The sequence below is a fragment of the Arabidopsis thaliana genome, chromosome 5 (assembly GCF_000001735.4).
Source record: "Arabidopsis thaliana chromosome 5, partial sequence".
Taxonomy (NCBI): domain Eukaryota; kingdom Viridiplantae; phylum Streptophyta; class Magnoliopsida; order Brassicales; family Brassicaceae; genus Arabidopsis; species Arabidopsis thaliana.
In genome coordinates, this window is record NC_003076.8 from 19291234 (window position 1) to 19317634 (window position 26401).

General features: G+C 40.4%; 13 protein-coding genes and 1 long non-coding RNA gene across 27 annotated transcripts; 4 read left to right on the forward strand and 10 right to left on the reverse strand.

Moving 5' to 3' along the window:
• Positions 1-1353: 1353 nt before the first annotated feature.
• AT5G47570 (NADH dehydrogenase ubiquinone 1 beta subcomplex subunit) lies at positions 1354-3567 on the reverse strand. The gene is made up of 4 exons (NM_124130.5): positions 3296-3567; positions 3134-3220; positions 2952-3047; positions 1354-1692 (listed from the first exon to the last, which is right to left on the reverse strand). The coding sequence occupies exons 1-4, from the start codon at positions 3431-3433 to the stop codon at positions 1636-1638; spliced, it is 378 nt and encodes a 125-aa protein (NP_568684.1). The 5' UTR covers positions 3434-3567; the 3' UTR covers positions 1354-1635.
• A 12-nt stretch (positions 3568-3579) lies between these two features.
• Positions 3580-6191, reverse strand: ASG7 (uncharacterized protein). Its single transcript, NM_124131.3, has one exon. The coding sequence runs from the start codon at positions 5959-5961 to the stop codon at positions 3715-3717; it is 2247 nt and encodes a 748-aa protein (NP_199569.1). The 5' UTR covers positions 5962-6191; the 3' UTR covers positions 3580-3714.
• Positions 6192-6380: 189 nt separating this feature from the next.
• On the reverse strand, positions 6381-7941 carry AT5G47590 (Heat shock protein HSP20/alpha crystallin family). Of its 2 annotated transcripts, NM_124132.2 has the most exons (3): positions 7812-7941; positions 7160-7537; positions 6381-7073 (listed from the first exon to the last, which is right to left on the reverse strand). In NM_124132.2, exons 1-3 carry the CDS (start codon positions 7864-7866, stop codon positions 6712-6714), a joined length of 795 nt encoding a protein of 264 aa, NP_199570.1. In that variant the 5' UTR covers positions 7867-7941; the 3' UTR covers positions 6381-6711. The 2 variants fall into 2 exon arrangements, with proteins under 2 accessions (NP_199570.1, NP_001330760.1); NM_001344733.1 differs by having other exon boundaries at positions 6381-7537.
• A 542-nt stretch (positions 7942-8483) lies between these two features.
• AT5G47600 (HSP20-like chaperones superfamily protein) lies at positions 8484-9270 on the reverse strand. Its single transcript, NM_124133.4, has 2 exons — positions 9169-9270; positions 8484-9052 (listed from the first exon to the last, which is right to left on the reverse strand). Exons 1-2 carry the CDS (start codon positions 9221-9223, stop codon positions 8712-8714), a joined length of 396 nt encoding a protein of 131 aa, NP_199571.2. The 5' UTR covers positions 9224-9270; the 3' UTR covers positions 8484-8711.
• A 626-nt stretch (positions 9271-9896) lies between these two features.
• AT5G47610 (RING/U-box superfamily protein) lies at positions 9897-10884 on the reverse strand. The gene has a single exon (NM_124134.5). The coding sequence runs from the start codon at positions 10664-10666 to the stop codon at positions 10166-10168; it is 501 nt and encodes a 166-aa protein (NP_199572.1). The 5' UTR covers positions 10667-10884; the 3' UTR covers positions 9897-10165.
• A 72-nt stretch (positions 10885-10956) lies between these two features.
• Positions 10957-13717, reverse strand: AT5G47620 (RNA-binding (RRM/RBD/RNP motifs) family protein). Of its 5 annotated transcripts, NM_001203556.1 has the most exons (6): positions 13326-13583; positions 13135-13220; positions 12824-13047; positions 12623-12688; positions 11426-12485; positions 10957-11328 (listed from the first exon to the last, which is right to left on the reverse strand). In NM_001203556.1, exons 3-6 carry the CDS (start codon positions 13043-13045, stop codon positions 11315-11317), a joined length of 1362 nt encoding a protein of 453 aa, NP_001190485.1. In that variant the 5' UTR covers positions 13046-13047; positions 13135-13220; positions 13326-13583; the 3' UTR covers positions 10957-11314. The 5 variants fall into 5 exon arrangements, with proteins under 5 accessions (NP_001190485.1, NP_001330287.1, NP_568685.1 ...); NM_124135.3 differs by lacking the exon at positions 12623-12688 and having other exon boundaries at positions 11037-11328; positions 13326-13717; NM_203170.2 differs by lacking the exon at positions 12623-12688 and having other exon boundaries at positions 11037-11328; positions 12832-13047; positions 13133-13220; positions 13326-13504.
• Positions 13718-14905: 1188 nt separating this feature from the next.
• On the forward strand, positions 14906-15861 carry mtACP3 (mitochondrial acyl carrier protein 3; the record flags this gene model as incomplete). 3 transcript variants are annotated; one of them, NM_124136.5, is made up of 3 exons in its annotated part: positions 14906-14948; positions 15164-15370; positions 15464-15861. In NM_124136.5, the coding sequence occupies exons 2-3, from the start codon at positions 15164-15166 to the stop codon at positions 15650-15652; spliced, it is 396 nt and encodes a 131-aa protein (NP_199574.1). In that variant the 5' UTR covers positions 14906-14948. The 3 variants fall into 3 exon arrangements, with proteins under 3 accessions (NP_199574.1, NP_001331779.1, NP_001078726.1); NM_001344735.1 differs by having other exon boundaries at positions 14911-15091; positions 15464-15652; NM_001085257.1 differs by having other exon boundaries at positions 14911-15370.
• On the reverse strand, positions 15815-16776 carry AT5G47635 (Pollen Ole e 1 allergen and extensin family protein). The gene is made up of 2 exons (NM_124137.6): positions 16415-16776; positions 15815-16340 (listed from the first exon to the last, which is right to left on the reverse strand). Exons 1-2 carry the CDS (start codon positions 16614-16616, stop codon positions 16048-16050), a joined length of 495 nt encoding a protein of 164 aa, NP_568686.1. The 5' UTR covers positions 16617-16776; the 3' UTR covers positions 15815-16047.
• Positions 16777-17919: 1143 nt separating this feature from the next.
• AT5G07015 lies at positions 17920-18360 on the reverse strand. The gene has a single exon (NR_142969.1). It is a non-coding gene; the product is annotated as an other RNA (long non-coding RNA).
• NF-YB2 (nuclear factor Y, subunit B2) lies at positions 17994-19039 on the forward strand. The gene has a single exon (NM_124138.2). It carries the CDS (start codon positions 18181-18183, stop codon positions 18751-18753), a length of 573 nt encoding a protein of 190 aa, NP_199575.1. The 5' UTR covers positions 17994-18180; the 3' UTR covers positions 18754-19039.
• On the reverse strand, positions 18959-21514 carry NUDT2 (nudix hydrolase homolog 2; the record flags this gene model as incomplete). 5 transcript variants are annotated; one of them, NM_124139.4, is made up of 9 exons in its annotated part: positions 18959-19346; positions 19444-19552; positions 19625-19659; positions 19755-19805; positions 19884-19961; positions 20059-20196; positions 20300-20365; positions 20681-20876; positions 21146-21362. In NM_124139.4, 8 exons carry the CDS (start codon positions 20849-20851, stop codon positions 19158-19160), a joined length of 837 nt encoding a protein of 278 aa, NP_568687.1. The 5 variants fall into 5 exon arrangements, with proteins under 5 accessions (NP_568687.1, NP_001331652.1, NP_001331651.1 ...); NM_001344737.1 differs by having other exon boundaries at positions 19158-19346; positions 21348-21514; NM_001344736.1 differs by having other exon boundaries at positions 19158-19346; positions 20681-21362.
• Positions 21514-23660, forward strand: AT5G47660 (Homeodomain-like superfamily protein). Its single transcript, NM_124140.2, has 2 exons — positions 21514-22217; positions 22650-23660. The coding sequence occupies exons 1-2, from the start codon at positions 21775-21777 to the stop codon at positions 23401-23403; spliced, it is 1197 nt and encodes a 398-aa protein (NP_199577.1). The 5' UTR covers positions 21514-21774; the 3' UTR covers positions 23404-23660.
• On the forward strand, positions 23545-24936 carry NF-YB6 (nuclear factor Y, subunit B6). Of its 3 annotated transcripts, NM_001344740.1 has the most exons (3): positions 23545-23653; positions 23783-23894; positions 24105-24936. In NM_001344740.1, exons 2-3 carry the CDS (start codon positions 23828-23830, stop codon positions 24740-24742), a joined length of 705 nt encoding a protein of 234 aa, NP_001318754.1. In that variant the 5' UTR covers positions 23545-23653; positions 23783-23827; the 3' UTR covers positions 24743-24936. The 3 variants fall into 3 exon arrangements, with proteins under 3 accessions (NP_001318754.1, NP_199578.2, NP_001078727.1); NM_124141.4 differs by having other exon boundaries at positions 23545-23894; NM_001085258.1 differs by lacking the exon at positions 23545-23653 and having other exon boundaries at positions 23850-24936.
• On the reverse strand, positions 24813-26306 carry TRM10 (tRNA (guanine(9)-N1)-methyltransferase-like protein). Its single transcript, NM_124142.5, has 2 exons — positions 25452-26306; positions 24813-25347 (listed from the first exon to the last, which is right to left on the reverse strand). The coding sequence occupies exons 1-2, from the start codon at positions 26232-26234 to the stop codon at positions 25096-25098; spliced, it is 1035 nt and encodes a 344-aa protein (NP_199579.1). The 5' UTR covers positions 26235-26306; the 3' UTR covers positions 24813-25095.
• Positions 26307-26401: the final 95 nt, after the last annotated feature.

Consider the following 26401-nt stretch of genomic DNA (forward strand, 5'->3'; position numbering starts at 1 on the left):
AAGCTACATATTACGAAATATTTAGAAAAACATAATCATTTTCGAATTGATATATAAATCCTTTTTTATGGTTTAGAATTAAGAGGATATAGAAATGTTGAAAAATATGGAAATAAATGAGGACAAAAGAGAAAGAATTGAAAGCCAAATTGATAGTTGGCAAGAGTAAAGAGAGCGAGTGAGACACGTTATTATATGCAGCCTTTGGTACTCCTCCAGAGCCCAACTTCCCTGGTTCTTACCCTCCCCTCTCTTTTTTTTTTGTCCTTTTTCCTCCAAATTTAATAATAATAATCATATTGTTGTAATAATCATATAGATACAAATTTTCTTAGAAATGTTCAAGAATCGACATGTATTTGGATTTTTTAACTTGTCTGTCAAATCTCTCTAAGAGATATAGATGCACTTGGTCTAAAGAAGATAAGCACACATACACACATGCATGTAAAGATATACGTACGATGAGATTTGCTATATCCAGTTTGCCAACAAAGAGAAGGAAGACTTATAAGAACTATTCCCTCAAATATAACTGGATATAACATAATAAGAGAGAAAAATAGAGGTGTGGTACCAATCACAATCTTGTTTTGAAGGGGTCCAAAACAGTCAGGTTGAACAAGAGCCGGTACAAATGACACATAGGCAGATCACATTGATGATTTTGATCATGAAACTATTATTATTTACTCTTATGGAATATTTGAAAAGATTGAAAGAAATCCTTGACTCATGTGGCTGTCTTTGATTCCATCACTTGGAAAGTTTCAGTCCATAGATTCTATGATTTTTATTTAAGATTCTATGATTATCAACTATAGTTTTAATCATCTGCATTGTAGACTATGTAGTCTCTAAACTTGCCCCTTATTGTGACAAGTCTACATTAGACGTGTATTTGTACAAGTCAAATCCAATTCATCATCCCACAGTCACTTATCAAATTTCAAATTAGAGCTTCTTAAAGTATTCTTCTTAGTATAAAAATTTTAGACAAGTCACACCAATCTTTTATCATATTAATTTTTACCCGTAAGAATAAGATCTATGTTTACAAATACGAATTTCTTACTAAACTACTTGTCGTGATGAATTTTGATAGAGATAATCATCAGAGAAAACAAAGAGAACTAAATAAATGCGTATAAGATATGAATAATATACAGAAGAGGAAAGAAATACCGAATACGTAATGGATATAAAACCAAAGTTTCAATTCCAAGACGGATACGAACAAGTTCGAGTTTCTCTCAATGTCCCACTCACATGCCCCATTAGGTTTAATTTGTCTTTCTGTTTTTTTCTTTTTTCTTTTTATTGTAGCCTTTGTTTGATTGAAGTCGTACGAGGCTCAAACTTGGTTCGACACATGGCGCTAACTGAATTGCGAGACGATTGTTTTCTAAAAGTTACAAAACACAACTCAAGATTTCCTGAACCAGAAGTCTTCTCTTATGGATCTCTCTCACTGGTCACTGTTAATTACAGAGACAACGCATATAATAAAAACAAAGTCTTCTTTTTATTCTTTTGTCTTCAAGTTCTAAGCAGGAAACAACAAACATTTTAAAGAACAAAGCAGTGAAGAAAACACGCTTCCTGTTTTGATGAGCAGATCACTTAGATGGGTCTCTATGGCTCTCCTCCAAGCTCAACTCTCAGGTTGTCATATGGATACACTCTCGGTGTCTGCAACAACACAGTAAGAGATTAACATGATATGGAAAACAAGTTCCACAATGACACAAAAGCAGAGAGATGATATGCCACAGAACAAATTCTAAAGTAAAAGAGAGCAGCAATTCAACTCATGTATAAACAAGAAGATATAGAGCAACTTCTCAGCCTTGGAGTGCTGTTCAACCTCTATAACCCTAAGTTCTTCAAAACAAGACACATCATAATAGCCTTTGATACAAAGTCTATGATTCTTGGCCAACGGACACTAAGAGAAGTAACATTTGGAGTAAAAAGAAGAACAGCAATTCAACTCATGTATAGACAAGAAGACATAGATCAACTTCTTAGCCCCGGTGTGGTGTTCAACTTCTATAACTCGAAGTCCTTTAAAGAAAACTCATTATAGTATAGCCTTTGTACAAAGTTTATGATTCTTGGCCAGTCGACACTAAGAGAACCAACTCATCGATTTTAGCTGCTCATGCACCTCAAAGAGCCTTCATGTCTTTCTTACACCTCTAAGAGATGCCACAGAACAACTTCTAGAGTAAATGAACAGCACCAATGTCTAGACAAAAAGCCAGAGCACCTTTTTTAGGCCTAAGTCTTTTACTCGGAATCCTTCAAAACAAGACTCATCACAGTATAACCTATTAACCTTTGATACAGAGTTTTTCATTCTTGGCCAGTGGACACTAAGAAAACTAAAACATAGATTATAGCTGCTGGTACATACACCTCTAGCATACGCTTAAGCATTTACCGAGTTCCCAAGAACACTGTGGGTGTTTCTTTCAAGTGTTCCTAACTACAACGTACATGCTCAAATTAATTAAGACAGGATTATGGAAGCAATGCGGACATAAGATTCATCTAGTCCAGTAACTTTGGTCAGATGCAAAAGCAAACAGCAAGAATTGTTCATGTTCATAAACAGACAAAATGCAGAACTGAAAGCTAAATATTGCGGCAATTCAGCAAATAAAGAAAAGAACATTGACACATTCTCTGTTACGCGAGCATATTTTGTAGATTCCTATGTTTTCTGTCCACATTTAGTTAATGAGTTTCTGAAGATTCCAGCAAAAACCTATTCTCAGAAATAAGCCAATGCCAAACATATGTATCAAATTCAGAGTTGAACAACATACATAATAACAGCTGCATAGGGATGATAGATCTTAGCATAATCATGACTTCGATCATCACACTCAGGACAACAAAATGGGCTTGATTATAATTTCGAAAGTTGAAAGCTTTGAACTTACAAATGGAACCTTAGAAGCTTTGTCGTTCAAAACAGCGAGCAGACCGAGACCAACAAAGAACCCTAATCCGCCACTCAACCATGCCAATGCTTCATACTGTTCACATTAATCCAAAATCAATCAGAAAAGCAATCTCTTTTTACACCGAGAATCACCAGCAATTAGAAATCGTGTAACCAAACCTTTCCGACGGTATCAGCAATCCGATCTATGCAAGGCTCTGGAAACGCAGTCCCGTTGTCCCACATCAGCTCGTCGTTTACCGATAGCTGACCCGCACAATTTGTAAACATCAGATTTTCAGAAGAATCTAACAAGAAATTTACAACAGAAATTTGACTCACCGGCTTATCGGGGACGATGTGTTTGCCGACGGGGAGACCCATTCCGGCGCGTTGACGGAGAGAAGAACCGACGGATCGGGCAACGACGCCGTTTCCACCCATGATTCGTGACGCAACACCGCTCAATCTTCCAGCCATTTTCGCTCTTTTCAGGTTTCGATCCAAAATCCAATCAAATTACAGATAGAGAGAGAAGAAAGACGCAGTCACTGAAACGATTCCCTGAAACGCCATCGTTTTAAAAGAGGTCAATATTGTAATTTCGATTAACGAATTTTAAAACCAACGAAATGAGCAAACACATACACTTCAAGTGTGTCAAAAAGCTTCAGATTCTTACTATATACAAAGAGATTCATGTGGTGAATACACAAAGGTACAAAAACAGAAAAAGCTACAACCTTTAACATATCTATAAACTACTCAACAGTGAGGCGCAGTTCGTCCGAGTCGGGATAAACTGTCTTGTTGTTATTATCACATTCGCAAGAGTTAATCTTGTAGAATGCTCTCCATTCGTCGATGTTCTTCATCTGATCACATCTCAATTTAGGTAACCTTCTTCTCTCTAAGATCTCTAGAATCTTCTCTGTTCTTCCCAGATGCAGAGCTGCTCCTCTTACTGATTCTTCCCTTACTTCTACAGCTGACACCAAACACTTGACGGATATCACTTGTGCTACGTTGCAAAAGCAACCTGACACTATGTCTGATATTGTGCTTTCCAGCTTTCTCAACAGAGCTTCCCCTGTTCCATAGTCTCTTGATTCGTAAGTTAGTAGAATTGTTTGACAGATTCGGTACATGGAGTTGGCTGCTAGAGTCTTGATGGGCCAGTGAGAGGGCTTGTGCTTCATGCATACCATCAGGTTCATCTGCCATGACTCTGAGAACTCTTTCTTCGCGATTTCCATCAGCTCCCGAAGGGTTTCTTCTGGATTTCTTTGTTGCTTTGATAGTTTCCGAAGATCCACATCAAACCACTTGTGATAGAGATCAACACCTAGCCAAACGACCTCAGCAGCTTTCCTGAGGTTAACTGACTCTCCTCCGGTATCCAGGACGCATTCAAACTTGTTGACATATTCCAGTGCCTCGTTGACAGCATTGAGTAACTTCTTCAGGGAGGAGGGCTTGATGTCGGGAAGTGCAACAGCAATACTTGTGAGTGTTACAAGCGGGAGAGCCCAACAATTGGGCGGTTCTCCGTGGGCCAGAGAAGCCACCTTGTTGCTGTCGAACTCTGCAATCCCTTCAAATCCTTTTGAAATGGGTGTTGTTGCTTCCAAAAGCTCTATCAGATTCACTGGTTGTTTCTTTCTGCCCTTCTCTATCCAATGATCTGTCGCTTCCCGGTTGCTCCGCACCATCACATCCACCAGCGGGTCCTCTCCTTCAAGGTGCAGGACAAAACTCGCTAGGTCCTGTCTCGAGCTTGGATTTGAATCGGATTTTTCTGACTCACTGTGTGTGATAGTATTACTGGTCCTTAAGGCGAAATGACAGCACAACAAGATCTTACCCACACAGGATACCGAGATGTAACGGATAATTTTGCTACCAAACACAATCACATACTGTATCACAATACATACATCCAATATCCAGCGTTTTGCATTGTGTGCAGTCTTCCTGTATCTGCGTTCTTTGAGGATCCAAAGGCTTAAGGGATGTTGCTTCTTCTCTGAGAACCAATGTGTCCAGTAACTCTCTATTCTAAACTCATCTCTATAATACTTCTTTCCTCTAATCGGACACCTGAAGTTCACAGCCGTGAACCATCTGATCGCAGGAGCAATGGTCCCTATAGCTACAGTAGTAGTCTGGCAAACAAGAACCAGAGAAGTTGACCATTTGTAATCAGAATCTCCATGGCAGAACCCAAGTGACCTTGGTCTTAAAAAGTAACTCCTAACCATAGCTTCACCAAGCGTAATGGCACTCAGGAGACAGAAGAAACCAGAAGCAGTGCACGTGACAGAACGAGCCATCACGAATTGAGGGCTACTAGTATGAGCCATCATCCAAAACTTTGACAAATCTTGCTGAATTTTCTTAGCAACTGTTCTCTCTGTAGCCAAAGGACACTTCATAGCAACGTCGTACCTCTTATTGTACTTACTCTCCAAGATTCTTTTCGTAGTGGGAACTGTGGTGGCCGAGAAACACAAGATCATAAGCATAAGAAGCATGAGAAGTACGACCAGAAAATGTTCCTCAGAGAAAACATAAATCGCACCAGTACCCAACTGAATACAGATGTTAACAACATCAGTGATGACAAGAATCCCTAAAGCCATAAGATTCATGAGGAGATCATTGTTGTCCATAATACCCAGAGAAGGCATCGAATTACCCATCACAGTACATACAAAGACGGTGCTGCTGAGTTTAGCTAACTGATCCTGACGACTCGGCATGGAAGTGTTGAGATCCACAGAGAGTTTGATTCCGACAGCGATGAAAGTCAGAGAAGTGGCGTTGAGAGAGAAGAACTTACAGGGAAACCAGAATTTGCGGTGTCGGAAGCCGTGTATAAGATCGGCGGCCATGGCTAGACCACAGATGAGTGAAGCTACGGCAACGTAGATACCAATCGAAGGTAAGGGTTTGCTGAACTCTGCATCGTTCAAATCGCCATGGGCGTCGCAGCCGAGGATACCCATCAATCGAATTCAAGGATTTGATCGAAAAAGCTCTTCTTCAAGTTGACTCCATGGAAATGAGTGATCTTGTTGACATCATTCTAGAGACTGGAAAAGTAGCAAACTTTGACTTCTCTGACCGATTTTGAGCACAAATTCCAACCTTTCTACTACACTCTTCTATGACCATTTCAACTAAATTTCGGATAGACACTGTTGAATCGCAGATCAACCGGGAAAAACTCACGGGAAGAAAGTGTTTCTGCCTGCTTTCGTGGAGTTTGGAAAAGGCCTGGAGTGATCCACCTATCATGGGCCTAATAATCGGCCCAATTAGTTTTGTTACTGGATGTGTTAATAATGATGAAGAGTAGAAACTTTGACTTGTCTGATAAAATGATCACACTCCTTTCATGACCATTTCGATTCAATTGAGGAATTAGGCACTGTTGAGTGACAGATCAAATGTCCTAGGATCTATAAACAATTGACATTCCATGGAATCAGCTTTAGGGGGTTTTGAGCAATCATCATCACCAATCAGGTTATTCGAGGGATCCAGTTTGTTTGTTTTTGAATTCAGCTTAGGGGAACAAAAGAGTTAAGATTGTGAAAACAAATGACATGAATCACTTGATTCGATAGCAAACACAAAAGCAGGACTAATCTCTCTCACACACACAATGTCTCAACTTAAACAGAGAAAACTAGTCAATGTCCCAAAATGAAAATATAGTAGAGTACTAGCTAAAAGAGAGGTAGAGAGATCATTCATTCAATAGGGTTTCTTTTGTTGTTGATGGTGGTCATGTCGTCAGGAGGTATGACAGCAATCCTGAGAACACCAAATTCTGCATCCCAAGCGATGGTGTTGTTCGAAATTAAAGCGGGAAAAGGACTTTGGACGCTTCCGAGGTAGGTTCGACCGCTCTCATCGTGTTCATACACGTCCTTGATCTCAGCTTTGAATCTGATTTCCTTTTCATCAGCATACACTTCCACATCATCCGGACTAACACCTGGCATGTCCACTGCAAAGTGAGCCCCTCCTCCCGCTTTTGTCACCCCAATTAGTGCTCCCTTGCGACCAGACACCAGACACGGATGATCCTCCAAGCGTATTCCGGATTGACCTTAATAAAGAACAGAGAGTACTGTATTAACAACAAATGATGCAGCAAAAGAGATTGTGACTTTAGAGAAGAGGAATGAGTCGAACCTGTAAAAGGAGGCACAGTGAGAGTACACTTGTTGTTGTTGTTGTCTTGAGCCTTGCTCACAACCTTGACCCTTGTGAGAATCATCCTCAAAACTCCATCTTTCATTTTGGCATCCACGCCTGTGATCTCGCAGCAGTCACAGCCAAGCCCAGCGGTTCCAGAGTACTGACGCACACCTTCCTTGCCGTTGTTCAGAGTTTCACCGGAGAAAAAGACAACCTTTTGTCTCACGGCGTCAACTCTGTAGCGAACGGCGTCGTCTGGAACACCAGGCAAGTCGACACGCACGTAGAGATTGTCGTTCTCCAGAACCTTCACTTGAACGAAACCCTTTGGACCCGCTTTCTGAAACTGATTGTTCGTCGCGTAGAACCCCTCTGTAATAATAATAAGTAAACAAAGATCAAAACTTGATGAAGAAAAGTATACAGAGAACAAAGGAAGACACTTATCAAAGATGGAACTAACTCGATCTGCTTCATTTTCATGAATCATGCACAGTAAAAAAACTGTAAATCTTTGTACCAAGTTCATGTTAACACTTCACAAGTAAACAAATTGAGACAACTTTCTAGAAAAAACACATATTTTCCGAGAAAAATTAGAACAATGTTGTTCTTGGGAAATCTAGTAGCTCGTGAAAAGAGATACCTCGAACTTTAGGAATTCTTGACATGTCCCTGAAATCTGCCTTTGTCTCACCCATCTCTCTCTTTGTTTTTTGCTCTCTCTTCTCTTCTAGTTCAAGGTAGGTTGCGTAAAAATGGCGTTTTGTTCTCCTGTTGATAAATATAGACGAAGCACCATCTTGTGGTACAGACTGTGACGTGGCACGCTCCAGCTGGCTTTTTTTTAACCTTCATAGCATAAGTTTGACTGGTCTTGCCTACGTCACCGACTCTCTCTCTCGGTAAGAAAAAAAACTTGCTTTTACTCTTTTGATTTTTTTTACGGTAGAGAATAAGCTGACGTCACCAGCTCTGTGAGCTATCCCACGCTTTTTTTACTCCTTTCGTTTATATGTAATTATGTACGACAAAAATGACTGCAAAAGTAAAACCGTACCCACACTCTTCACTCTTCATTAATTTTCAAACATTTTTGACAAGACGACGCTGACGTCAGCAATCTTCAAGAGTAAAAAAATTATGAGCTCTCAATTATCTTTTTTTTTTTCATCAAAGATCAAATAAGGTTTCAACCGTCGTTTAGTGTTTATCCAATTATTACGACAACGCTATTAAAAAGTTTGATCCCTACTTACAACAACATATATCTATTAACATGTCCAGGTTACATACTCGTAATCCGGTTTAATAATGGCAAAGATCTATATAGTCTTATCGAATAGCTAGGTTAATGTAAGATTAAATAGAACAAAGAAAGCTGACAACTTTTTCTTTATTGAGATCACGACATATAGAAGCAAGATCGTTCTTAACTAAACCACAAAATGATAAACATAAAGCAGTAGCTGCATCAAAGTTCATAGATAGATAGAGACGCTAGACACAAGTACCATTACGAGACACAAACCAAGGTGTTGTTAAATCAGTAATGGAGGATCCTCTCCTTGACATTAATGGAAGCGTTTTTGCCTGGGATCTTAGGGACGGTGATCCAGAGCACTCCGTTGATAAGCTTCACTTTAGTTTTCTTGACGTCGTAAGCCTCAGGGTTGAAAATCATGGAGCCTCCGTATTTGCGTCCGGCGTTTTCGTACTCAGGCATTGCTGGTTCGTCGGCGAAGAAGTGGACGTTGTTGGCGTCGACCCAGTAGGTGAGATCTGACTCGGGACAACCAGGCATGTCGACTCTCGTCACGCAAGATTTCTTCGTCTCTGTCACCTCGTACACCGCTTGACTCCCACTTTTCTGAAATCGGTTCCTTACTGTACATACATAAGATAAAACAAACACAAATTCGTTATTAGAAAGAGAGATTTGACGTGTAAACTATAAAGGTTTGATTTTTATAAGAAATGACAGTGAAAGATGAAAACTTTACTTGGAGACGGAATTTCGCCGGAACTGCCTGCGTTAACTTCCATGTTCCTACTCATTTGCTCAAAACGATGCTCTTTCTCTTTCTTTTGGAAGGAAACTGAGTGAGCAAAGTCGCTCTACTCCACTTGCTATTTATAGCCGAGGAGGACTATAGGGTTTGGGAAAGGCCTGGAGTGACCTATCATTTGGCCCATTAATCGGCCCAAGGAGTGTTAAAAATTCGAAATTGTTTCTGATTTGGTGAAATTGATCGAAAAGCTCTTCTAGTTGAACTCCATGGAAAGGAGTGATCTTGTAGAGTGTTGACAATTGACATCAATCTGGAGACTTTGACTTCTCTGAACAATTTTTAGCACAACCGGAGTGACCACCTAATATGGGCCTAAGAATCGGCCCATTTAGTTTTGTCGGGGGATGAATTATAAACAATTGACATTTGATGGAAGAAACTAATATTCAATATCAGCTTAGCTTTAGGTAAATTATGCAATGGACCCAATTTGTTTCAATCGGCTTAGAGGAAAAAAAAAGAGTTAAAAGTTTGTGAAAACAAATGACATGAATCATTGGGTACCATAGCAAACACAAGTATGTATATGTTAGTTACTTGTGTATTTGGCCCATACATCGGCCCAATGAGTGTTTGAGCCTTTAAAATTCGAAAACTGCTTTTGATTTGGTGCAGTATATGTTAGTTATTCAGCTTCCATCTAATCTCCTCCATACACATTATAATTTAAGTTGCTCTGAGTTTTATTTGATTCTTACTGAAGATTGGTCCAGAAACTTTCCTAGTACAATGAACTCTTGTTTCAAAACAAAAAAAAACACTGTTTCATTGTGTGGCGATGTAGAATTAGATTGATACAATACAAGTACTTAAGTAAATACTTTGGTTGGTCTACGTTACCTAATAATACAGAGCAGATACAGGGTAATCTCAAGCAAAACATGATACAACTCTAAAGCTTTTGGAAAAACAAGATTAAAAAAAGAAGCTAAGCATTGATGTGGCTTGAAGGAGTTTCAGAGTGTTGTGAGAAGATAGAAGTTCTGCAAGTGGGACAGGAGGAGCGAGTAGAGAGCCATTTGTGGATACACTTAACATGGAAACCATGCTGACATTTCTCCAGCACTTGAATGCTTTCTCCTTGTTCAAATTCCGACAAGCAAATGGCACACTCTGCTTCAGCTCCTGCGAGTTCAAGGTCGGAGGAGTAGACAAGTGTAGGAGTTGTTGGAGTGGATGAAGCAGCTGCTTCAGGGTCAGGCTTGTGGTCGTCTTCAGTCTCGAGGGTTGGTCGGAGAAAGCAACGAATTGCAGCGTAAAGAGAGAGAGCACAAATGAGAGCAGAGATGACAAGGATGAGAAGGACTGATGCATTAGCTGTGAAGTCAGTAGAGTTTGAGTAAGGCTTCCATCTGCAAGTATGAGAGTTACATGTTGGAGTTGCAGCAGAGGACAATGGTGAAGCTGCTTCTGCTACTAGCAAACGCATCTTTTAATGGTTTGAGAGAGAGCCTCGTGAGAAGAGACCTTATAAAGGAGAGGAGTGTAGGGACAATAGTGGCGCTTCCAGTGGAGTCTTGAAGCTGTGAGAGAGTTTGAAGGATTAGGATGGTTTCGTCTCTATTTTGAGGACTGTAACACTCGCTTCTCTCTCTTTTGGTCCACTTCACATTAATGGATATTATTGCGATGGATGAGGGATTGCTTTCTTTGTCCTGTGGCTTATCATCATCCACATGTTTGCCACACGTCGTCCTCACACTACGTTGCCTACATTCTAGGCAAATTGCTCTTTTTTTAATTCGTTTTCATGTTTGAATTTGTCAATATATGGATTTAGATGATAAAAGAGAGAGAAAGACAAGAACAAAATACACTTCATTGTTTCTTTGTCTCTTTTTATATCACTCAAGTTTACATCTTTTTTCTTTAACGATAAAAACAAAAGAAACAAAACCCCAAATTAGAAAAAAGGGTGAAAAGAAAGCTATAACAACAAATCAAAATAGTAAAAAGTAAATAAAAGCTTTAAGCTTTTTGGTACCAATAATTTTTTTTTTTTTAATAAACTTTTTTCCTCTTCTAAAAACTCTCTTCTGCAATCATCTGATCTCCATGGTATAGATTTGTCACTTCTCTAAGCTGCAATTCCTGCAACAACACCATTTTCATATGATATCATCAGATTTTCTACAAATGCTTGAATTCTCGGATAGAAAAAAGGCGTTCATTCATTCATTATTCATACCTCCGTTTGGTTGCCTGTTGATGTATCCAGCTGGTCCTCTAGACATGAAGTCCAATGGTCCCATTCCCAATCCTTCCTCTGCCTTTGCAGGCAGCGAAAGCCACATCGAGTCGCTGTACAGAGAGTCTGCCTCCAAGATGCTTGAGCCGCTGCTGTAACCACCAACATGAACTCCTCTCATTGCTTCTAATCCTACACCTCCTCTCTCACCGTGGTAGCTACTGCGTGCACGTGCAACTGTTCCCCAGTTGTCACCAATGCTGCCTAGTGAAGACATTCCAGAGTTTCCACTGAAGCTGCTTCTTGATATCGGAGAGTTTGACATGTAACCTAGACCACCATTTCCCCATAAATGGTTCTTTGGTGCTGCATTTAGGACAGAACCGTTCCCAACACTAGCTCCTCCCGACTCCATTTGGCTACCGAACCTGCCGAGACTCGCAGCATATCCAGGGCTAAAGGGTCGTCCAAAGCCTCCACTGGAACCAGAACCGTAGTTCTGAGTCTGGTTTGGCTCAAAATTCAGCTCGATTCCGTATCCATGTCCAAACGGTGAGAATCCTCCCCTATTACCTACTGCTGGACTGTACCTAACTTCAGGTTTCACTCCATAACCAGAGATTGGACTCGGGCTGAATCCCTGGGTGTACTCATTCAGTAATGAACTGATTCTACTAGTGCCAAAGCTATTTACATTCATTTGGTTCCGCATTGTGTTGAGAGCCATATCCTTAGGAACAGCCAGTTTGACCTCCACCATCTTACCATTGAGTTCGTGGAATGTCTTCTGCAGTACTTTGTCAACAGCTTCCTCAGAGTCATATGAAATGAACCCAAAGCCTCTAGGCCGCTGGGTTCTGTGGTCATACATCACCACAACATCAGTGATCATCCCAAACTGAGCAAAATACTTTTTGAACTCAGCCTCTGTCACGGATGATGCCAAACCTCCCACAAAGATCTTCTTGGAGTTTGATGGGCCAGGTGATCCCTGAAGGCTGCTGTTACTTTTATTAAATACTACGTGATCATCTCTTGGAACAGCCTTCTTTGCCTCAACCTGTATATCATGGAGAAAATCAACACACGACACAACTCAAAGAAAGCAGTTTTTCATTCATTGTGAACCACTTTCTTTCACATGAGGATATGAAACGATCCAAGTTTTACATTTTTATTTGTGAGTGTGAAATGAACAACTTCTGACAAAGATATGCATTTATCAGAGCGGCAAAGCTGATTGTAAACAATAGAGTCTACTAACTAAAACAGGAAGGAATAAAAGTGAGTAGCTTTGCTTTGCTTTGAGAAGCAGCAACCTCAAAATGAAGCAAGTAAGCAGGAAGATTGTTGAAATTGGAAGCAATGTATGTTGGTATATAGCAGGAGGAAACTTACAATTTTACCATCAATGATATGTTTAAGCAAGACGACTCTTTCAGCAACATTAGGATCAGCAAAGACAACGAAACCAAAGCCACGAGCACGGCCAGTGGCACGATCCTTCATAATAACAGCCTCTAAAACCTCACCAAAACTGTGAAAATAGTCACGAAGACGATCTTCACTGGTTTCCCAAGATATACCACCGATGAAGAGCTTACATGATTCCATTTCCATTTCTGCCAAACAAACAAAAAAAGGTTTGTTTTTGGTTCCAGATTCTATATCGATCTAAGTGAGAAGGAGAATGGAATCGATAGAAACACCTCAAGGGAAGCAAAATAGGATGAAAAAGAGCAGATGGGTCGTGATCGGATTGTGTAAAAACCGATCGACCCACGATCTTGGATTCCTGCAGAAACAAAAAAAAACACAAATGATCAATAAAGGTGTAAGCTTGGAGGAAGGAAGGAATGAAAAACCCAGAAGACAGAGAATCTATGTATGTGTGTAATACCGAAAATAAAGAAACGGAGAAAGAGGAAAAAAAAAAGATTTTAGGATTGAGAAATCTTCAGATTTGGAGAAGGCAAGGTTTTAATAAGAGGGCGAGAGGCCCTCCTCTCTCTTTTCTGCTTATCGTCCAAATTTTTAGTCTTTTCTTTTCTTTTCTTTTTCTGCAATCCAAATCGAATTAAAAGGAACAAAAATGGATGGAAGCAAATAAGCAATGCTCAGCACAAATTTCAGAAAATGGAAAAAAAAACACTCACAAAAAAGAATACTTTCTCTTACGTTTTTGTTTTTATATGGCAATGTTTGGCTATCCTTGTAAGAGACGAGGGTATTTTCGTCACTTCCGTTTCTTCTCTGTAATAAGTAATTAATTTATTAATAACCAATGCGTGCACCTTTTTACCCATAAGTTAAAGAATAAAATCTATCGTTAATAAAAAATGGCTAATTGGCTTAAGTTGATCATGATTTCTTCCTAGTTCTAGATTTTAGTTGATCATCATAACTTTAATTTGAAGAGAGGTCTATGTTTTTTAAATGGTTCGTTAATCAGATGATTATGAAAGATGCAACATGTGACAATTATTTGATTGCATGAAATTTTAAGATTAAAATGAAAATGGCATGAAACTCTAATTAGAGCTTTTGGGGAATCAAAGTGGGCAGGAACATGGGGAATGGTTGATGACGACGATAAAGATTGCCATCCCACAGTTTTTTTTTTAATTATGTCCCTTCATTTTGCTTTCAAATAAACTAATCAAATTTGTTATGAATTGAATAATCATTTTTAAAATCATTCATCAACCAAGTGGAAGATGTTTACAAGTACACAAGGCATTACTTGTGCATCCAAATTATTATTACCAACTTTCATAAGCTTACTTTTCTTCTTTACATTAATCACTTTCTTGCCGTCCAATTATTTTATTTGGGTTTTTTTACACTCTTTAGAAAACAAAAACATCATGTTATGTCGGTTTTATCCTATTAGAAAACACATCGACAACATTTAACCACTAAATTACATATATATATATATATATAAAATTACAACTATTGATCGTTTTTGTATTATTCTTTACAAGTCAAATTTCCACCGTTGAAATTTTGATTTACAACATTAATCCAGAGTTTAAAAATTCGGATCATCTAATTCATACATAAGTGAATTAATTAATTAAAAGCGTGACATCAAACGTTAGACACATGTGGAGATGAGATTGAATAATGAATATCATCCACTAACCATTATAGGTTAGAGTCTTGTAGCCTATGTACCAACTATCTCTTTTATACTATTTAAGTTTAACTCTCATCTTGCAAGAATCCAAGATTAAGCAGCCTTACTAAATCGGGGAAATAAACTTAGGTTTATAATCAGTGCAATCACATGGCCATAATTATAAATGAGCAAAACAATTGTCTGAAAAGGCCATAAAATTTGTTGGGCCTACAATTTGATTAAAAAAGACGAAGCGCCGCATATATTTTATCTTAAAGCCCAATAATGTTTTCGGCCCAGTAGGTGTTCTCTGTACTCCTATTCTCTGCTATAACTTATCATTGTCTCCCGCTTCAGAGGAATCAGACCTAAGAAGAATCCTCACTCGTAAAGTCGCAGGTATGGCTTCGAAGAGCTCTCGATCTATTTTGTGGTTGGAAATTAATAGTCCGTGTATTAAAGTTTCAATTTTTATGTCCTTGAATTTGATTTCTTCCATATCAGTGTCGAAACATTAGGCATCACCAGAGGGAATATTTAAGGTTTTTCTTTAAAAGCTGAAGACTTGATTAGAAATTAGTCCACTTTGATTGAAATGTTCATGTTTGTTTCAGATGCATTGCATTAGGAGCTCAATCCTGCAACACTTGAGACTGAGAGTCTCTGTCAGACCCACTTCGCTTCTTCAGAACGAGAATGGTTTCAAGAGTATTGGTATTTTTAATTTCACATCAGAAGCAGCTGCAGATGGAGGCCAAGATCAAATATTGAGCAGGGTTATTGAACTGGTGAAGAAATACGACAAAACCAACACCTCTGAGGTTAGGGATTACAAAACTGCTGCTTTTTCTTTGTGTATAACCTTTTATTTTGGTGAATGGTTGTTTTGTAACACGGGGCTTGTTTACTTGCAGGTTACTGAAAGGGCTGATTTTCAGAAAGATTTGTCGTTGGACAGCTTGGACAAGACGGAGCTAGTTATGGCTATTGAAGAAGAGTTCTCGATTGAGATCCCTGATGAGAAAGCTGATAAGCTTACTTGTTGTGGTGATGTTGCAACATACATACTCTCTGAAACTCCTACCAAAGCGTCTGAGTCCTGAGTTGTATCTCTGCCTTTCTGTCTCTCTTGTTTTCAATGTTTAGTTAATGCAAGTTTAGAGACATGCTCTGTGTCAGTGTGTCTTTGCTTCAGCCAATATGATCATTTGGGTTTTTGCTGCTAAACATTTTATATGATATATATTCTAATGTGATCACACTACTTTTGTACCAAAAACATGGGAGCCTTTATATACATGATGCTTACAGTTGTTTGTTCTTACACTTTGGGAACATGAAACACAATGTAGAGAGACTCTAACTCGGTTCTGTGACTGGAGCGCCAGCTAAGCAAACGAGGACCATAACAAAAAAAATGCTTTTCACATGAAGGAACTTGAAGAATCAGCTGTTTGTGTTCAAATCTTTTGGTTGAAATGTTGTCTCAACGAGCTTGCTATGATCTCGAACTGTGGCCCTGTAACCTGATTTTCCCTGAGGTGTAGACACGGAAACCATTGGTAGAGGAAACAAGTTTGATAGGTTTGTGTATATTGGTAGAGGTGTTATAGCATCTATAGGGCCTAGGCACATATACTGGCTTGATGAAACAAGTGTTTTCAAGGTGTGGAATCGCATGGAGTTGGGAGGGAAGATCGATTTCAAACTCTCCCAATTCATCAGTAACAGCCTTAATCCATTTGGACCTCCTTTTGGATCCAGTGTGGCACTTGATGGCAACGGTGGCACCTGCGAGGATCATGTTAGTATATATTCGGACGGAAGACAAGAAACATGAAGAAAAAAGGTAGAGAAACAAATACCTGGGATAGGGATGGAGTGAAGGTGAGGACGTGAAGTGTCGCAGAGAAGAGATCCGGTGATCACGACAGAGGAGAGTTTCTGTTCACCGTAGCCAGCCATCTCCACCATTTCCGTTCTGGTCCATAAATTATTCCCAAATGCTCCGGTGAACAAGAAGAAAGAGAGTAACAAGAAGCAACGGATGATGAAGAAGCTTCCCATCGTTAAAAACAAAGAAAAGAGGTTTGTTTGTTTTTCTTTGTATTTTGTTAAAGAAATGAAAATAGCATGAATATATAGAGAAGAAGAAGGAAGCTAAAGAAGAGGAAGAGACCCTTTGCGTGGTGGCTTCAGGTCACACAGCTCTGTACGGCAGTGTCTCTCTTTATACCTTGTAGTAGCCTTTTTCTTTTCAGTTGTATCTTTTCTAAATATATTAAAAATCGTGGCTGACTTGTTAGGGTCAAATTTAGAGCTGAATCTTCCAAATGAAACAATGAACCGAGAGCGAAAGAGAAAGAGAGATACGGCACTTGGAAGCAATTACTGAGTGGTTCGCCTACTCTTTCACTCCTTGTATAAGTATTATTTTAATAATAATATTTGGTGCAACGTTTTTGTATCTAGTGTGACGTTTCTCCTTTTCTTTATTTAATTAAGCCAATTCAGTTAGAGTAGTCATGCAGTAACCAAAAGATTCAAGCCTACCCTCAACTATACTCGCACACATTCAGCTTTGAACACAACGGCTTCAACATCGTGGGTTTGGTCGTGTCTACGTGCTCAGAATATCTAGTTGATGGTGGGAGTCAGCAGGGTTTTGACCAAACCACAGTTTCTCAAGTCCTCATTACATTGAAAAAAGTATGGGCTTAAAAGAAGCCTAGATATTGATAATAGGTCCATCACCTTTAATGGGCCATTCAGTTTGATTATCTTAACGGCCCATTAGGATTCTCCAGGTGGGACAAGTATTAGCTATGTCATTAAGAGCTTAATACAGCTGGAAGCTGGTGATTATTGTTAATGTTAACTAATCACACGCTTAGAAAAGCGACAATGGTTGGACCCACAGGAGAAGATCGAGACCGTCAAAAGTGGACAAAACTGGGACGCTTTTTGTTTCCAAACAGCTGTCTGATCTGATTGGTCGATGCAGTTTTGATGGCAATGAACCCCACCACAGACCACACCCTCATGATCCAACCCAATTCGCTCGTAACACAAAAAAAAAAAGAAGTGAAAAATTGACCGAAGGGTCGTTGAGTGGCAGTTACCCTCTGTCTCCCTAACGCCCACCTATCTTCTCCGTGTTTTCCACGCGCTATCTTTCTCTCTTCTGTGTGTTTACCACGCTCCTCTTATGCGCGTCGGCTCGTGACAAAAGTGTGCCGGGTCCACTAACTGTCCACAACACGTGGCAAAGCCTTAAAGGGCTGTCTATCTCTCAAACAAGATCAATTCCAATCCGACGGTCGAGCACGTATCCAGTTGTCAGAATCTTATCAGTAAACGGACGGTTCATATAAGATCACGTGTCAAGTGAGCAGAAGTCGTGCGTCCTCTCTTTATATAAGCTCCGGCGACTCCTTCACCACTGTGTACAATACCAGCCGACACTTAACAATTCACACCTGCTCTTTTTACTCTTTCTAAAACCCTAAATTTTCTCGCTTCAGTCTTCCCACTCAAGTCAACCACCAATTGAATTCGATTTCGAATCATTGATGGAAATGATTTGAAAAAAGAGTAAAGTTTATTTTTTTATTCCTTGTAATTTTCAGAAATGGGGGATTCCGACAGGGATTCCGGTGGAGGGCAAAACGGGAACAACCAGAACGGACAGTCCTCCTTGTCTCCAAGAGAGCAAGACAGGTTCTTGCCGATCGCTAACGTCAGCCGGATCATGAAGAAGGCCTTGCCCGCCAACGCCAAGATCTCTAAAGATGCCAAAGAGACGATGCAGGAGTGTGTCTCCGAGTTCATCAGCTTCGTCACCGGAGAAGCATCTGATAAGTGTCAGAAGGAGAAGAGGAAGACGATCAACGGAGACGATTTGCTCTGGGCTATGACTACTCTAGGTTTTGAGGATTATGTTGAGCCATTGAAAGTTTACTTGCAGAGGTTTAGGGAGATCGAAGGGGAGAGGACTGGACTAGGGAGGCCACAGACTGGTGGTGAGGTCGGAGAGCATCAGAGAGATGCTGTCGGAGATGGCGGTGGGTTCTACGGTGGTGGTGGTGGGATGCAGTATCACCAACATCATCAGTTTCTTCACCAGCAGAACCATATGTATGGAGCCACAGGTGGCGGTAGCGACAGTGGAGGTGGAGCTGCCTCCGGTAGGACAAGGACTTAACAAAGATTGGTGAAGTGGATCTCTCTCTGTATATAGATACATAAATACATGTATACACATGCCTATTTTTACGACCCATATAAGGTATCTATCATGTGATAGAACGAACATTGGTGTTGGTGATGTAAAATCAGATGTGCATTAAGGGTTTAGATTTTGAGGCTGTGTAAAGAAGATCAAGTGTGCTTGTTGAACAATAGGATTCACTAACGAATCTGCTTCATTGAATCTTGTATGTAACTAAAGCCATTGTATTGAATGCAAATGTTTTCATTTGGGATGCTTTTATGTTTTGGTGAGAGTTATGTAGTGATTCAAGTGTCAAAATGCTTACATAGAGAGGCAGCAAAGAAACCAGCTTCGTTAGAATCTGTGAGGAAAGCTCTGTTTGTTGAGAAAGAAGGTCAATTGCGCGAATGTAAGTCGCGGGTGTTGTAGTACAAGTTGCCTTGTTGATCAGGTGCAGAGACGCGGAGAGGAGTGAAGCCTTCGTAGTCTCCGTTGGTTTTAGCAGAGCAAATGTCTGTCATATACCTCAATAGCTCATAATTTTGTACAAATGGTTGATTTATGTATTCCTCCCAAGGCATCCACTGCACCAAATTCCCATTTTCAGAAAGAGAAGAGGTTTATGAGTGTTTTAGTGGATGAGACTGGAGAGTCGTTGAAGTGAGGAGCAAAAACTGTTACCTGAGCTGCCTCAATCTCTGACTCCTGTGCGTTGATCTCCAAAGAAAGGGGCTTTAACATGCACACGAAGAACAAATCTGACTTTCCAAAGAACGCTTTGTGTGTTTGTCTGCCAGAATTTTAAAACAGACGAGAATCAGTTATGTTGCAATATAGAAGATTATGCAGTTGGAGTTGCTACCTGAAGGCCAATATTTGGTCGAATTCTGTATCCACCTGAAAACATACGATGCAGAAGAGTGGGATTAGCTCTTGGTCTCATGTAAACTGTAAAGAGGACAGTGAAAAGTTGAGGCATGAAGAAGCCTTACTCCGGTCTCTTCTTTCACCTCTCTGACTGAGCCATCATGAATGTCTTCACCCTGACTCAACACAAACACAAAAAGGCGAATCAGAGAGCTGAACCTAACCATGTAATGAGCTTTAATAAGAACCAGCACCTCATTCACAACTCCGGTGGGGAACTTCCAGATACCTTGACCTTGAAATCTCCCTGTCTTCTCTTGAACCACCAGCACCTTTGGATTCAAATACAGAAAAGAAAAGAGATGTGATCCATTCTTGGAGATGTTCCAAAAAGACACACTAAAAATCTCATCTCATCAGTAATCAAACCTCTTTGTTGTGGTTAATGACAAAGGCACCTATGCCAACACGGTGAGATGCATTGGCAGGAAGCGTATCGTCTTCTTTGGGAATCCAATAGACAAGCATCAAGTAGTCTTTCTCCGCGTGGTGAAACCAGAATCCCTCCTACACATAATACACAACCAGTAAGTGATATGAAGACTCTCCAAACAATAAGCAAAAGGGGGTTTAAAGATATCTGATTGCGCATTAGGTAACAAAACAAGACCTTAACAGCAGTTTCAGCAAGACCAATAAGCTGCTTTGGCAACTTGATCCACACTCCCTTTTTGCCCTGCGTACATAAAAACGTTTGTAAACATTTCACAGTAGATCGGTTCATAGTCCTATTCACCGTCTATTACTGTAGTGGAAAAGTTGAATTTAATTTTTTTTGCAGCAAAGTGAAAGAGAGTTTCTGGCCCGCATTAGAATACAACAATTTTCAAGCGGAATAGTGACACTAACACTTTTAACACCCAAACTTTTACAATGATTCTTCTATGTAACAACAAATCGGTACCAGTATCTTGATTCGGATAACAAAATTTGTCATTTTGATCGAATCCAATAAGATCAAATTTAACAAGAGGAAGAAGGAAGAGAGAACCTGAAGAGTCCAGGTAGATAGAGAGGATCGGAGAAGTGTGGAGAAGAGAGAAGGATCCATGGGATGAGTCATCTCGGTCATCACGCCACCGTACTTGTCTTGAACAGACGGAAGCAGTGTTGTTGCGTCCTCACGGGACATGGGATTTGTGGAGGAACTAGAAGCAGACATGGATCTGTTCCTCGTGGTGGAGCAACTGTGAAACGCAGAGAACCCATCAGCCGGAGGAAAACGAAGACGACGGCCATTATTCTTATTACACAACAACAATTTGATTAAACCATAACTTTTGGCCAAACGGCAAGTCATCATTACGAGAGAAGAAAAAACAAAACTCTCAACTCAATTTACACTAAAGATTTGTCCTAAATAAGTAACAGACAAAACAAATTCTATATAAATCTGAAAGTTTTTAAATTGCTAAATAGATTGATCACTCGTTTGAAGGATTTGAGCATACAAAACCTGTTTTTTCACTTTGCGGTTCCCTTTCTACAACGTATGATGAGTGAAATAATAATAAAACAAGGAAGTAATCTATTTTTCTTCTAAAATATGTCAATAAAGGCCAAAGAAAATATTCTGTTACTGTATATTTCTATCACAAGAACATAAAAACTTCAATATTTTCTGTTTAAGAAGGTTAAGGTCAAAGGTTAATACGTACGTGGAATAGTTTCTCTGGATTGTTTGTGTTGTGACACCTACGCTTGATAGAGAAATTACCAATGATTTTCTTCTAATTTTTCTCAGATTCCCAATCTTAATATGGATTATGGATTATGATATAAAATATGTCGGTATCTCCGCGGCTTTCGCTGAGCCACACGGGGCTAAAGTGTTTTTTGCCTTTACACAAAACTGGTGTAGATACAAATTACAGAACATATTCAGCTCAGGTGGGCTCGGGTCGGGTCATATAACGACGGGTAAGAAAACGACTGAAGTGAAGTGAGGATAAAATGGAGGTTATGTTACTCCTTTGAGGGTATAAAGGTAAATATAGAGTTTTTTACCCTTTGAATTGCTTTTACTTTGGGCAGTCTCTTCTGGATTTCACGCCGCCCATTTTATTTTTTTTACCTTTTCCCGAAATGGAACTTCTCGCCGGCGACTGTCGGAAACGAGTCGGCGACGACTTTGAGGAAGATATTAACCCATTCGATGGTTCGGACGGTGGTTGCGGGTGGATGTACGGTACCCGTCAAATGGGTTCTAACGGAAACGACGACGCTTTGGCTACGCTCGCAGACTTGGCTTCGCCTCCTCAGAAATTGAAACCTATAAGGTGTGGCGTTAAGCTTCCGTCGTCGTCGGAGGATCGACATCCTCTTGATATTCTCGCCGGAACCCTAGATAGGCTGCCGGAGATGGGTTTTGGCTGCTTCGAAGCTCCTTTGGGATCGAAGATTGCTGACGTGGAGGAAAGTGGTCAATTGACTCGTGGGTTTTCAAAGGAAGAGGATGATTCTCTTCCTCCTCTTCAAATGGAGTTTCAAGCTCGAAATCGCATCTCTTGGGATGGTCTCTCTCTCAGGTATAAATCTCACCATTAAAAATGTGAGCTTTTTGTTCAACTTTGGATCTGTTACTGTGAAAAGTTGTTACTTTTTTTCTGTATTATTAAGAGTCTAATTTTTTTTCACGTTTATTAGAAGCTTGTTTGGTAGAGACCTCCTAAACACATTCTCTTCCTCTTGATATATTTGAGCTTTGCGGTATCATTTGATTCTAGATTGGTTGACTGGTGCATCACTGAACACTCTCAGCTTAAAGCATTAAACTTTGCAGATATCAATCAGATTGGTGTGCCGTCATTACAAGCTTTTACAGTGTTGGTTTATACCACTTCTAAGCAGTGTTTGTCTATATATTCTGCGGAACTTTTGGATTATTAGTTCTTAGATAGTGTAACCATGTTGGAAGCTTTGAGTTTTTGATAAGTACTTTCCAATTTTTGATTTTGCAGCTCCTCTGTTGATAGCAGCGATAGTGACTCATCTCCAGACGTTCGCAAGACCGTCACGGGTAAAAGAAAGCGGGAAACAAGGGTAAAGCTGGAGCATTTCTTGGAGAAGCTTGTGGGGAGTATGATGAAGCGGCAGGAGAAGATGCATAATCAGTTGATTAATGTGATGGAGAAGATGGAAGTGGAGAGAATACGCCGTGAGGAAGCTTGGAGGCAACAGGAAACCGAGAGGATGACACAGAATGAAGAAGCACGGAAGCAAGAGATGGCACGCAACTTGTCTCTCATCTCTTTCATCAGAAGTGTTACTGGTGACGAGATCGAGATCCCTAAACAGTGTGAATTCCCGCAACCACTCCAGCAGATTCTTCCGGAACAATGTAAAGACGAGAAATGTGAATCCGCTCAGAGAGAAAGAGAGATAAAGTTTAGGTACTCAAGCGGCAGTGGCAGCAGTGGTAGAAGGTGGCCGCAAGAGGAAGTGCAGGCATTGATAAGTTCGAGAAGCGATGTGGAAGAGAAGACGGGGATCAACAAGGGAGCGATTTGGGATGAGATATCAGCAAGAATGAAAGAAAGAGGGTACGAAAGATCTGCGAAAAAGTGTAAGGAGAAGTGGGAGAACATGAACAAGTACTATAGGAGAGTGACGGAAGGTGGGCAGAAACAGCCTGAGCACAGCAAGACTCGCTCATACTTTGAGAAACTTGGAAATTTTTACAAGACCATTTCCTCGGGAGAGAGGGAAAAATGAGTGAAAGATTTTAAATTTAGGTGTTTTTGGCACGCAAAACGGGAGAACTTGTAGATGATTACCTCGAGTTTAATTTTTATATCTTTGGTGTAGTTTATAATTTAAAACTCTACGGCTCTGTATTTGTAGAAGGTTCGAATAAAAAAGACAAATACGTTGGGGTGATTGGGATTTTGTAACGGCTAAGGGAGACGAGGAGAAGGATCCTCGGTCACATCGATTATGGCTGCCACGTTGTTGAACTTGTGAGGTCTGAAATTACAAATGCTGACACTTGCCAACACTATTAGCTTTATTCCAATTACTCTTTCTTCTCTCTCATTCCATTCTCTTCTTCAAATGCTTCTTAATTTCGGGCATTGGTTATTATTATTTATAGGGATATTCACAAACACAAAAGTCGTGTATTTAGAACAAGAAAGATATGGAACGTGGAGGCTTCCATGGCTACCGCAAGCTGTCCGTGAACAACACCACTCCTTCTCCACCAGGTAGTGCCATTCTCTATACCCCCTCTTTTCACAGGCTCTCTTCATTTCAGTTGCATGCGAAACCATTCTCTGCAATCCCTCCATTGTCATGTCTGTACTCTTTTCATGACGAACAGTTAATGAAATAGCTTTTCAATCTTATAAACCGCGCATGCAGACGTCATCGAAGCCATTATGCACTAAAACTTCCATTTTTCTTATTTTTGTTAGGATTAGCAGCGAATTTTCTGATGGCAGAGGGCAGTATGCGTCCTCCAGAATTCAACCAGCCTAACAAAACCAGTAATGGTGGTGAGGAGGAGTGCACGGTGAGGGAGCAAGACAGGTTCATGCCTATTGCCAACGTGATACGGATCATGCGGAGGATCTTACCTGCTCACGCCAAGATCTCAGATGACTCCAAGGAGACGATCCAAGAGTGTGTTTCGGAGTACATCAGCTTCATAACAGGGGAGGCTAATGAGCGGTGCCAGCGGGAACAGCGCAAGACCATCACTGCTGAGGACGTCTTGTGGGCAATGAGCAAGCTCGGTTTTGATGACTACATCGAACCCCTCACGTTGTACCTCCACCGCTACAGAGAGTTGGAAGGTGAAAGAGGGGTTAGCTGCAGTGCTGGGTCCGTTAGTATGACCAACGGCTTGGTGGTCAAGAGGCCTAATGGGACCATGACCGAGTATGGAGCCTACGGGCCTGTGCCAGGGATTCACATGGCGCAGTACCATTATCGTCATCAGAACGGGTTTGTTTTCAGTGGTAACGAACCTAATTCTAAGATGAGTGGTTCATCTTCAGGAGCAAGTGGCGCCAGAGTTGAAGTATTTCCGACTCAACAACATAAGTACTGAGAACAATGGCTAATAACATAGACAGCTGACAGAGTCATAACTGTTAGTAGGTGCAAGCTGTAGCTTATGAATTCAAGTTTAAGCGAAAACAATGCTGCTTTTTCTTTGTTTATTATCTATCTAGTTGAAAGAACATTGTGTTTTTCATCTGATCTGTCTTGTGGTAAAGTATGTCAATAAAGCATTAGTTTTGCAAACCGCATGCATGTGATATTACAAAATTCACGGTGAATTCGTAATGCGTCTTGGTTCAAAATAGAAAGAGACTAAACATTCCAGATTTCAATTCTCAGCTACAGAAATGAGTGTTTAACGGATACAGAAACAACTCTCACAATCTTCATTCATTTCATTTAGCTACTACTTTCCAAAGGAACTTCAACGCATACCTTTTTCCTCTCCAGAAGATCATGTTTGTCTGCACTCTCGTTTGCCTCAGTATCTTTCTCCTGATGCTCTTCAGATATATGTTCCAATTTCGAACAATCAACAGGATCAAGTCCGGTTCTTTTCCTCTGAGGAATCACAGTGAAGAAGGCTGTTTTCCAGTCCCTAGTCTCCAGAAACTTGACGAGTATCTCCAAAACTTGGTTCACAGTGAGAACCTAAATCAATAAAAACCACAAATCTTACATTAACAAAGTACATAAAGTAGAGGTTTTTTGTGTTGTGCCCAATGAGACAAGAATTGAAGTGGCCATTTAGTTACCTGAGAACTTGACATTTTCATATACTCTCCTATGGGAAGCTTAGCTGTTTTAATGCCTTGTTCTTGAGCCTTGGTCATGGTGATCCCTTTGAACCGGTTTCGATCCACTAAGCCACCGATAATGTAGATATGCTTAGGGTCAAGATCATCCAAAACAGTTTCAGAATCAGCCGTAAGATACACCAAATTATCTTTCTGATCAGCCATGGCTTCAATGTAACACCTACTTTCCTTTTCAATGAACCATTTCTCAAAACCAGGAAGCTTGTCAAGCTCAGTACTCATCTTCCCTTGGACTCCTGTAAGCCATAGATGACAAGGTGAAGTGCTTCTCCCATTCACCGCATAGCAATACATAATCTGCTGAACGAGGCTTGAGATCTCAGACTCAGACATGAGATGAGCAAAATCAACATCTACTACGATCTTTTGACCTATTTCTTTAGCTTGATTCAGCCTCTCTATCTTCTTCTCCTTCTCCTCCGATCTCTTCTCCATTCTCTCCTTCCGCAGACTCTTCCTCGACTCAATAAGCTTCAGCCTCTCTTCCTCCGTCGCGTTCGCTAGGGTTTCTTCCCATTCCTTAAGCTTTCTCTCTCCTTCTTTTCTCTTATGCTCCTTCTCCTGTGCCTTCTTCTCAGCTTTCTTCGCTTCGTATCTTTGCTGCTTCAGCTGCTTCTTCTGAGCATTCTTCGACAGGGGAGGCGAAACGTTAACCGGTGCCGGTTCAGATTCTGGTTTATCGAAGCAGCCGTTGTCGTCATTTCCCGTCGCCGCCGCCATTGCCGCGAGAAAGCAAAGCGAGAGAGCAAAGAAGAAGGGTCAAAAAACTAAAATTGAAACTCCACTCAAAACGACGTCGGTATTCTTACACTAATGGGCCTGGATGTTTAAAAAGGGGCCTGTTAAACGATGGGCTTTAAGAATGGGGAAAAAGGGTAAAGAGAAGA

Coding starts and splice junctions, on each gene's coding strand:
- AT5G47660 (NM_124140.2), top strand. CDS start 21,775: ATGGAACTTCTCGCCGGCGACTGTCGGAAACGAGTCGGCGACGACTTT. Junction 22,218..22,649: donor TGGGATGGTCTCTCTCTCAG/GTATAAATCTCA, acceptor TTGATTTTGCAG/CTCCTCTGTTGATAGCAGCG.
- ASG7 (NM_124131.3), bottom strand. CDS start 5,961: ATGGGTATCCTCGGCTGCGACGCCCATGGCGATTTGAACGATGCAGAG.
- AT5G47570 (NM_124130.5), bottom strand. CDS start 3,433: ATGGCTGGAAGATTGAGCGGTGTTGCGTCACGAATCATGGGTGGAAAC. Junction 3,221..3,295: donor ACATCGTCCCCGATAAGCCG/GTGAGTCAAATT, acceptor TGTGCGGGTCAG/CTATCGGTAAACGACGAGCT. Junction 1,693..2,951: donor AAGCTTCTAAGGTTCCATTT/GTAAGTTCAAAG, acceptor GTGTTGTTGCAG/ACACCGAGAGTGTATCCATA.
- AT5G47620 (NM_001203556.1), bottom strand. CDS start 13,045: ATGGAAATGGAATCATGTAAGCTCTTCATCGGTGGTATATCTTGGGAA. Junction 12,689..12,823: donor ATATCATTGATGGTAAAATT/GTAAGTTTCCTC, acceptor TTCCTGTTTTAG/TTAGTAGACTCTATTGTTTA. Junction 12,486..12,622: donor GCATATCTTTGTCAGAAGTT/GTTCATTTCACA, acceptor CATGATATACAG/GTTGAGGCAAAGAAGGCTGT.
- AT5G47600 (NM_124133.4), bottom strand. CDS start 9,223: ATGAGTAGGAACATGGAAGTTAACGCAGGCAGTTCCGGCGAAATTCCG. Junction 9,053..9,168: donor CGGCGAAATTCCGTCTCCAA/GTAAAGTTTTCA, acceptor ATGTATGTACAG/TAAGGAACCGATTTCAGAAA.
- NF-YB6 (NM_124141.4), top strand. CDS start 23,828: ATGGAACGTGGAGGCTTCCATGGCTACCGCAAGCTGTCCGTGAACAAC. Junction 23,895..24,104: donor CACCACTCCTTCTCCACCAG/GTAGTGCCATTC, acceptor TATTTTTGTTAG/GATTAGCAGCGAATTTTCTG.
- TRM10 (NM_124142.5), bottom strand. CDS start 26,234: ATGGCGGCGGCGACGGGAAATGACGACAACGGCTGCTTCGATAAACCA. Junction 25,348..25,451: donor TGAAAATGTCAAGTTCTCAG/GTAACTAAATGG, acceptor TTATTGATTTAG/GTTCTCACTGTGAACCAAGT.
- AT5G47635 (NM_124137.6), bottom strand. CDS start 16,616: ATGGGAAGCTTCTTCATCATCCGTTGCTTCTTGTTACTCTCTTTCTTC. Junction 16,341..16,414: donor TCACTCCATCCCTATCCCAG/GTATTTGTTTCT, acceptor TGATCCTCGCAG/GTGCCACCGTTGCCATCAAG.
- AT5G47610 (NM_124134.5), bottom strand. CDS start 10,666: ATGCGTTTGCTAGTAGCAGAAGCAGCTTCACCATTGTCCTCTGCTGCA.
- NF-YB2 (NM_124138.2), top strand. CDS start 18,181: ATGGGGGATTCCGACAGGGATTCCGGTGGAGGGCAAAACGGGAACAAC.
- AT5G47590 (NM_124132.2), bottom strand. CDS start 7,866: ATGGGTGAGACAAAGGCAGATTTCAGGGACATGTCAAGAATTCCTAAA. Junction 7,538..7,811: donor AAGAATTCCTAAAGTTCGAG/GTATCTCTTTTC, acceptor TTATTATTACAG/AGGGGTTCTACGCGACGAAC. Junction 7,074..7,159: donor CACTGTGCCTCCTTTTACAG/GTTCGACTCATT, acceptor TTCTTTATTAAG/GTCAATCCGGAATACGCTTG.